Source organism: Phalacrocorax aristotelis, chromosome 1, assembly GCF_949628215.1.
Source record: "Phalacrocorax aristotelis chromosome 1, bGulAri2.1, whole genome shotgun sequence".
Classification (NCBI taxonomy): Eukaryota; Metazoa; Chordata; class Aves; order Suliformes; family Phalacrocoracidae; genus Phalacrocorax; species Phalacrocorax aristotelis.
This window is the reverse complement of record NC_134276.1, coordinates 98,576,734-98,585,899: the sequence shown is the minus strand read 5'-3', so window position 1 is coordinate 98,585,899 and position 9,166 is coordinate 98,576,734. Positions and strand designations below refer to the sequence as shown.

The 9,166-nt window shown below is 46.8% G+C and overlaps 1 protein-coding gene across 1 annotated transcript in view; it reads left to right on the top strand.

Annotated features, from left to right (window-relative positions):
* The first annotated feature begins 834 nt into the window (after nt 1-834).
* The window catches only part of ABCG1 (ATP binding cassette subfamily G member 1), a 52,604-nt gene continuing 44,272 nt past the window's right edge, over nt 835-9,166 (top strand). Inside the window, exons 1-2 of the mRNA XM_075099298.1 lie at nt 835-951; nt 4,131-4,374. Of these exons, the coding sequence (XP_074955399.1) occupies nt 910-951; nt 4,131-4,374 (286 nt within the window). The 5' untranslated portion in view covers nt 835-909. The remainder of the gene's footprint in view (nt 952-4,130; nt 4,375-9,166) is intronic.

The window sequence follows — 9,166 nt, the reverse complement described above, 5'->3', positions numbered from 1 at the left end:
ACTTCAGACTGTTGGTAGGCCTGCCAGTATCTGGCTTCCTGGTGAAGTGGTGGGGCAGAGCTTTCTGCCACCGGGTAGCATGGCTAACGAACCTAACTCAAAACCTAGTCACAGATCTAGATTAAAGTCAGCAGTGCCAACACAACCCTAACGGCATGTCGACACAACCCATTGCACTTCATGGGCACAAGTGTGGTTCACTCCCCGTCTTTGCAGGACCTCACTGAAATGCAGCTCTTTGATTTGAGGAAAAAAAAGAACCAAGATGGAAACTCAGTGACATTTCTTTCCCTCCATTTCTGAACCACAATGGCTTGCTCAGCTTATAAACCAATGGCGTGCGGTTCCCAGGGCCTGAAGCTCCGTTCTCCCCCTCATGTGGGCAGGATGGCACAAGGAGCAATTGGATGGTCCTTCGACTCCCCGTCTCCTCGGGGAACGCCATCCTGCCTCCACTTCGGCAGCTCGTTGGGAAGCCGGGCCCAAGATGTGCCGGTTAGGAGCGGGGAGGCAGTGCCCAGCAGCTCTCCGCAGGGATGTCCCATCCCCTGCGGAAGCGTCCGCCGCCAGTTTCGGCAGAGGGAAAGCCACGGTCACCTGCTGGTCGGGCTGATGCCCGCAGCGGGGGCACGCTCCCCACACCTCCCCACGGCGGGCTGCGGCCCTCCGGCGCCCGCCCCCCACCACCCCAGCACCGCGGCCGCGGGGGCCGTGCCTGCCGCGGCGGGCCGGGCCGGGGCGGAGGCGGCCCCAGCGCGGCGGGAGGCCGCTCCCTCCCTCTCTCTCTCTCTCTCTCTCTCTCTCTCTCTCTCCCTCCCTCCCCGCCCGCCCGCCTCCCGCAGGCACTCTGGGCGGAGAGGCAGCATTCGAGGGCTCCGCCGCCAGCAGCCGGGCCGGGCGGCGAGGCACATGGCATGTCTGATGGCGGCTTTCTCCCTGGGCACCGCTTTGGTAAGGCGCGCCCTGCCCTCCCCTCCCTGCCTCCCTCCGCGGGGCCGCGGCGAGGGGCGGCCGTGGGGAGAGGGCTGCACGGCCGGGGTGGGAGAGGTGCGGGGCTGGGCTGGGCTGGGCGGGGCGGGGGTGGAGATGGACGGACGACGGGGACAGAGGGAAAGCTCCGCGGGGCACCTTTTCGCTCTCCCTGAAGGGAAAGCGGGGCCGGGCGGCAATCCCAGGGCCGCGTCCCGCCGGGGGGTGCCGGGTACGGGGTGCGGTGCAGCCCCCGGTGGGCGGCGGGGTGCGCGAGGGGACGGCGGCGCACGGCGGCGTTTGACCGCTGGTTACCTCTGGGCTGGAGCTAAGGCTGGGGGATTAGCGGCTGCTCCGAGCATGCTCCCTGCGCCGCTGCGCCCCGTCCTTTTCAAAACAGATTTGCGAAGGGACCGTCACCTTTGCATAACACTCGGGGCGAGCGGCACACGGGCGGCAGCGGCGGGGGGGCGGCTGGGGAAGGAGCGGGCAGAGCCTGTGCGACCGTCCTGCCGCTGGGAACGGGCGGGCGTTTGCTGCCGTGCCCGGCGGGCGCCGGGAAGCGGCCCGGCTGCTTGCGGGAGAAATAAAACTGTGTGGGAAATAAAGCTGTATGAAACCAAATAAGATGTGAGCGCGGTCTTTGAGAGCGTACGCTCTCAGTGTCTGGTACCCGGGGCGGGTTGAAACGGACGCCAGTTTGAACCGCGCGGCTGTACGTACAGGTGGGTATGTCGGTGGAGACGCGAACGGGTTGTTGGTGTTAGCGGATACACAGATGGAGTTCAGGTGTGTTTGAGGAGCAGTTACAGAGGATTCGGGTAGGTCCTGTGCCTGTCGTAACCACGGGAGTCGCCCACCTCTTCGCAAGCAGAGATGATACCGCAACTGGGAGCCATTTCCGCCACCTCAGGCTCTTGGAGGGGGATCCTCGCCCGTACCAGGTGGTCCCCAGAGGAGTCAGGCAGGGGTGTGTGTGACTGAGGGCTGGCAGGACTCTGTCACTGTCTGCTGAAAACAGGCATTTGAGTCCACCGGGTGATTGAAATGGTTTGTTTAATGTCCCGGGAACAAAAGTCTCTGGCTTCATACTCACAGATGATTAAGCTGGCAGAGACAAGGACCTTGTCCAAGGGATGTTTCTTTTTGAATTGATCTAAACTGGAGAAGCTCTGACCGTCCCCTGAATACTCAAGGTGACCTGCTCATTGAGTCTTAGTTTTTGGGTAGTCCCTCAGACAAGGTGCTCAGTGGTTCCTCTGAACCAAACAGCTTATGAGTGCCAAAGTAAGCTTTGAAAACATTCAGGAAAGATTGTTAACTCACCTCTTATTTTTTAGGGAACAGGGAGGTTCCCCTACTTTAATTGTCCAGTTCTAAGATGTTTCACATTACTCTCGTTATGTTCAGATTACATGCCATTACAGTAAACTATTTAAGAAACTGGGAGTAAGTGTTACCGGATACCTGACCTCTGAGTAAGGAGAGCAGGATTAAAATTGCTTTCTTGAGAAAAGGTGGTAGGCAGAGCTGATTTTTGCATCTGGAACTTCGGGTTTGTGCTTGAAGAACCTGAAGACACTAGCTATATAGTGGTTATGTAGGACTGGGGTTTTTTGGTTCTTTTTTTTTTAAATGTTTTCATCAGCATTCATGACAAGTAACTGATCTGAGCAGCACTGCTTTTACAGCATAAATGGGAAGACCACTAACCGTGACAGAGAGGGTGAAAATGGTGCTGTGAAAAGGAAGCAATATGACCTCTCAGTTGCATTGGAGGACAAGTACGGGGAGACAGTGGCATGACCTACAGCTCTTTATTTGAGAGTGTTTGACACAGATGCCTTGAAAAGTAGCGCAGCACATACGCTTTCTAAGAGATACCTTTGGGGACATGTACATTGTTGGGCAGATGTGACAGCATGCAAAGCCTAGCACGTAAGCCAGCTACAGGAAGCCTTTTCCAATACAGAACTGCATTAAAAATACTAAATTTTCTAGTAGACATCTGTGCAGGTCTTTGGCCCTGCTTATGACGTACTCCAAACAACAGATGACAACGAAAAGCCCCTGAACTGTGCAAAATTCTGCATAGCTGAAGAAGATTAATGATTGTTTTACTTTTGGCTTTATACTCATCCTGTTGGTATTGGTGCAAGGTGCCCATGCAGGTAAAATGAATGGAAAAAGTTCAGATTTTGTGTGCATAATAAAAAAGAAGAGAAAGGCAGATGTGGCAGGCCATTGGCATGGTCAAGAGAGGAGGGAAAAGAGATTCAGTCCAAAAAATGCCAAGTGGAGTTGCACTGAGTGCTACGATGGGCAAAGTGTAGAAAGAGGCATGGCTGTAAGCACGAAGCACTGACCTTCCAGTGTCAATGGTACAAGTGCTGGAGCAGCATTTAATATGTTTCTGTATCTGATAAGATTTCCATTAGGGATCACAGTCAGGCAAGGAAAGCGTGCAAGAATTTTGGGTGGAAAGCGCTGTGCTTTCCTAACAGATCCCTAGGGAAGAAGTTGTACTGTTCCAGGTTGCAGAGTCTCCAGAACTATCAGTGCAGGAGCAAATAAGGCACAAAACAGTAAATTTCAGAATTTGCAGAAACATAACTTGTGCAGTTTCACGTTTACGGAAGTACGTTCTGACCCAAAGGAATAAGAGCTCTTAGCCTTTCTGAGTGGTTGTCTTTTGAAATGTCTGTACAAATAATAGTTCAGCTAGCTCCCTTCCCCCTTCAGCTCTGTCCCAATACAAGCCCTGGAATCAGAGTAACTAGAACCAAATTCTTTGAGTGCATGAGAAACCAAATACAATGGGGACTGAACTTACAAATGTTGTATTTATCTGGTGCAAGAGCTACTCTGTTCTGAAGATATTAGTGTGCTGTGTATATAGCCTTTGAGGGGAAACTGGTGCTAAAGGAACTGCCCTTTGTGTGCTGCAAGTGCAAGAGCTCTTCAGCTCTTTTACCTCTTCTGTCAAGACACTGGCATAACAAACAAAAGACTTTTTTTTTCTTCTTTTCAACTTTCAGTGCATAACTGTGCTGGATTCTTGTGTTATTTAGATAATAATTCTGCTAATGCAGAAGGTTTTGAAACCTGTTGCTAAACAAAAGTGTGTGAACTTTGTCTTATCTCCAACTTCTTCCCTCTAGAACGGCAACAATTCTGCTTGTACCATGGCTGAGCCAAAGTCAGTGTGTGTTTCAGTGGACGAAGTGGTCTCAAATGGCACAGATAACCAAGACGTTAGACTGATGAATGGACATTTGAAAAAGGTAGACAATCCTCTGACAGAAGCTCATCGTTTCTCCTACCTACCCCGCAGACCAGCTGTGAATATAGAGTTTAAAGAACTGTCATACTCTATCCAAGAAGGGCCATGGTGGAGGAAGAAAGGTGAGGAAAACTTAATGTGTGTACGTTAGCCAAGACATTATTGCCCATGTCGGTGGTCATGATAGGTGGAATGAGTCTGTCGTGGATGGCGAAGCAAAATGAATAAAAGGAGCATGTTTTCACAGTTCCTTTTTGCTTGGCTTCTTGATATACCCATTGCCCACCAGCTGGCACTGGGAAACTTTCCCAGAGCCTGATGCAGTGGGGTGTACGGCCCCTTGCACTCCAAGAAACTGTAGATGCAGTAGTTCATACAACTGCTTATTTTTGCCTCCCAATTCTGAAGTATCTGAAGTAAATATAGTATTGCTGTGCTGTCAAATATCTGTCCTGTGATCTTGCATGTCTACAATTTATTGTTGAGGGTGGGTAGAGCATGCAGTAGTTTAAAGATGGGGCGGGGGGGAAGAGAATGCTTTGTTTTTACTTTTGCGATTGGCTGTTTTGTGAAATGGTTATTTTTTCTGTACTCTGCCAGAACAGCAAGCACCTCAGAATTTCAGGAGGCATTTGAAACCAGGATAAAAATTATATTCTTAAAATGCTGTGTTTGGAAAGAAATGCCGTGAGCTATAGGAATGTCAGCCCATCCATGTCTCTTGGTGTTCTGCGATGGGTCTCTCTAAGCTTACCATTTCTTTCAACTGATGAAGTCACTGGCTATTGCTAGGACGGAATCCTGAGGCTTAGTCAAGGACCAGGATGCTCTTACTAGCTGCTTTGCTAATACACAGCAAAGAGTGCACAGCTTACTACACAGGGCAGAGCAAAATGATCCATATCAAGGAAGTGAAGTGTTACCACTTCCCTCTCACAATCCAGTTAAAGCTGAGACAATTCTTGTGGTGCTGATTTACTGATGGGAGTAAGGAGGGCGTATTCAGTGCTCTTCTTCCTATGCTCTTAGTCTATTGCAGGTCTGACAGGTGCGTGTAAGGTTGCTCTGTCCTTTGCATCTGCTTTGCACTTGTTCTTATACCTACATGTGCTTGCGTAGCCATGTGATTCCTAGAGACTTTTTGGGGTTTTGTGTGTGTGTGTGTGTGACTAGCCGTCTCTGAAAGGAAAACTAGGCTGTGCAGTGAACTCCTGCTGGCGAAAAGAAGTAAGGCTAAGAGAAAATATTGAGATCTTCAGGAGAATTTTGTGTGCTAAATGGCATAATTTCTCTTCCTCGAGGAATTCTCTGTTTGTAAAGTTAAGTTGGTATGGTTGTGTGCTTTAGTTCCTGTTAAAAGATAAGCCGCTGCCAATGCGCCGCTCACCTGAGCCGTACTTGATACCTGCACATTCTCTGAATTTGTAAATCCACTGGCTTAAAGGTTCCACTTGAAATTGTTTCACATAGTACATTGCTGCTGTCTGGAAATTGTGTCATTATCACAACACCAAGGCTTTAATAGTCTAGAAGCGTGTGGTATGAAAAATACTTGATCTATGGCCATGGAAGTGCTACTGTATGTGGACAGCCTGTGCATACAGTTAACTCATTTGTTGAAGGATGTGCACACTTGAGGCTTTAGCGGGCTTTTCAACACTAAACCTCTATGTGCACACACCTGCCTTCTTTTAATTCTTTATGAAAACTGCATGTAGCCATACTGTCCATAGGAGAACAACTTGGTTTGGCGGCAACTTTTATACATTTAAAATTATTTTTTTGTTTTATCAGAACAAACTCAAATTTGAAGTTTTTTCCTCCCAAGAAATGGAACTATGCCAAAGCATCTCATGTAAGGTATAAAAACTTGAGGTTTTTGACTGGATCTCTTTCTTATTGGCCAAAAATGATCGAGGGATCCTAAACCAAAAATGTTTGTCCACATTTGCTGACATGTCTGAGTGACTTGGCTTGAACAAAATGGCACATTCTGACAAAATGTCCTCCTATTGAAAAGGACCGGTTGCGGCATTTGGCTCTAGGGCACGGCTGGCTATGACTCTGTCACTACACTTAGTTTTGAAAGAAGAGATTAAACATCTCTGGCTATCTGTGAGTTCATGTTCTCCCCTTTTCACCTGGTCTTGTACCATACGTCTTTCGTCAGACCACTAAGGACAGCCTCTGAGGGGCTGTGAGGCACGCTGTCTGACAGCAGGTCTTGGCACTCTCCTTCTAGCCAAGGATCTAAAAGACTTGGGGGGTTTTATAGTCGATGCCAAGCTGAATGTGAGCCAAAGTGTACACTCAGTGCCAGTAAGGTAAACCACATAATAAGCTACCTTTGGAGGACCTGGCCAGACGGAGGCAAGTTGTTATCCTTCTTAACATCAGTCAGAGCACAACTGGAATGCTGTATCCAGTTTTAGGCCCTCCAGATCAACAGAGATATTGGGAAGCTAGAAAGGGTCTGTCAGAAGGGTAAGAAATTGGTCAGGGTACCTACAAAGAGAGGCTGAGGAAGCTGGGCTCATTCAGTCTAGTGAAGCGGAGGCTGGGCGATGATCTCATTCTGGTGTGGAGCTACCTAGAGGGCAGTTACAAAGACAGTGGAGCCAAGCTCCTGTCAGTGGTGCTAGCTGATACACAAGAGCCAATGGCCATATACTGTGGTTTGGGTGGCTTGTGGTGAACATTAGGAGATATCCGTTCACCAGGAGGTTGGTGCAGCACTGGGACAGGTCACCCAGAGATGGTGTGCTTTCTCCATGCCAGGGGGTGTAGAAACATTTGGCTGGGCAGAGACACAGCTGACATGATGTTGTGTTGGTGGTTGTCTTGCTTTGAGCAGAAGGCTGGACTAGGTGACCTCCAAAGGTCCTTTCCAAGCAACACTTCCATGATTCAGTGAATTGCTAGCGAGGTTACAGAAACCTTCTGTAAACAAACTTTCCTCCCAGCCATGTTCCCTACTCCAGAGACTAACCCAATGCATTGTTTTTAATAGAAATGTTTTCCATTAGGGAAATTGAAAACTGAATTGTCTGAATTGTCTCAAATGAAGGTAAGGACCAAACTGTCAGATTCCTTGAATTGTTTTAGTGGTTCTGATTGTTTGTGTGCAATTTGGGACATCTCTATTTAAAACCAGTGGGCTTGTAGATTGATATATTACACGTAAAACTGTTCTGAATGCCTCTTACTGGCTTCTCCTCCAGTGGGCAACTGGGACTTTGCAATATGTTTTAATTTGACCCTGCTCAACAAAAGGGCAATATTGTTCCTGGAAACACTGGTGGATGTTTTAGCTCTACAGTCCTTGTGGGTTCCCTGTCCTAAAGGGATCTGTCACTGCCGTGATGTGAAATTTTTAAAATCACATTTTTATGAGAAGAGTAGCAGAAAACACATTTCTGAAGGTACAAAGTCCAGTGTAGGAAATGCAACTGTTTTTTAAAAAACAGCAAACTCGTATGCGCAAGCTGAAAAAAAAGTATAAAATGGGAGATGTGTCTCAGTTCACATTGTTCTTGGGTGACGGTCATGGCAATAAGCGATAAGGGATCCTGTTATGAAAATGTGCCTTTTAAATTAATGGTGTTTCTATTCTGAAATGGAGCTTGGAAAAAAATTCTTCTATTTCTACATCTTTCTCTATAACTGTAATGAATTAGTTAAAACCTTTTATGAGTGTTGGATCACAAAAGGAGAAGTATAGTTTCCTTGCAAAGAAAATTTGTGCCAGCACATTGGAGAGGAATTCAGCTAAAGAGCAACAACAAAAAAATGTACTCCCTTCAGTAAAAATGATCTTGCAAAGTAATGTTAAGGTTAGGCTCTAAATTAACAAAAGGAGGAATAATTAGTAATGCTGCCATTGTGTTCTGTACTTAGTTGTATTGTTCAATGGTATGTAGCATCATTTTCTTTTTATTAAAAGCACAAAGAAAGTGATTTTGCATTGCTTGTCAACAGCAAAGAAGCTAAATAAGTCATCGTAGACTTCAAATTAGAATTTTTCATTAATTTGTGTCTCAGCCTTAAAATGCCTAATTTATCTATTAAATGTCATTTTCTCTTTAAAAATAAGGGAGGGTATTTTCATTCTCAGATTTATATGATAAATGCTGTTCCACTTGTTTTAATGAGGTTTTAGCAAATTTATAGCAAAGATTGGTATGAATCTGGACCTGATTCATTCATGGTGTAATTCCTCTTGAAGTCAGTGGTATTATCAGGACAGGAATCTTGTAGGTGAGTCCTTGATCAAAGCTCATCTGACCCATTCTATTCAGTAGGCATTCTTACCAGTATGGGAATTTGGAAGAGGTTACAGAGGTAGAAGTTTCAGAAAGTCTCACATGTCTCTGTCATTTTCCCCATAAAGCATTTAGGGAATTAGTCAACTGGTAGAATCAACTATTTCTTTAGTTTTGAAGGAAAGATATTGATAAGTGACTTAATCCAGATCTTGTGAGGGTAAGGATCTTCCAGAATGGAAAATGTGTCTTAGTCTTTGAATCCTGCCTTTGTTCAAGCATGTTCCAGGGGTCTCCTGTGGTCAGCAATGTTCCAGATTCACGTAAGAGAGCTGCAAGACTGCTGGAGCAGAGGTAGTGTGTTGTAAGATAAAGATAAACTGGCAAAGACAGAAGAAAGAAACTTCAACACACAAGGAAATCATAGGACTGTTTAGTCCAAGGTTGCCTTCTCCTTTCTTTTAGGAAGGGGAAGCTGGCTGGCTTGGAGGGGAAGAAAAGGAGCAGAGTCCTCCATTAGATCCAGTATGGGCTTCTTAGATGAGGAAAAGCAAAATCCACAGAGCTTCAGAACAAACTGTCTGAAATTAGTGTCTTGTCACAAACCTGTTTATCTGAGGGTTGAGAAAGAAATCTGAAAGTAGATCTTGGC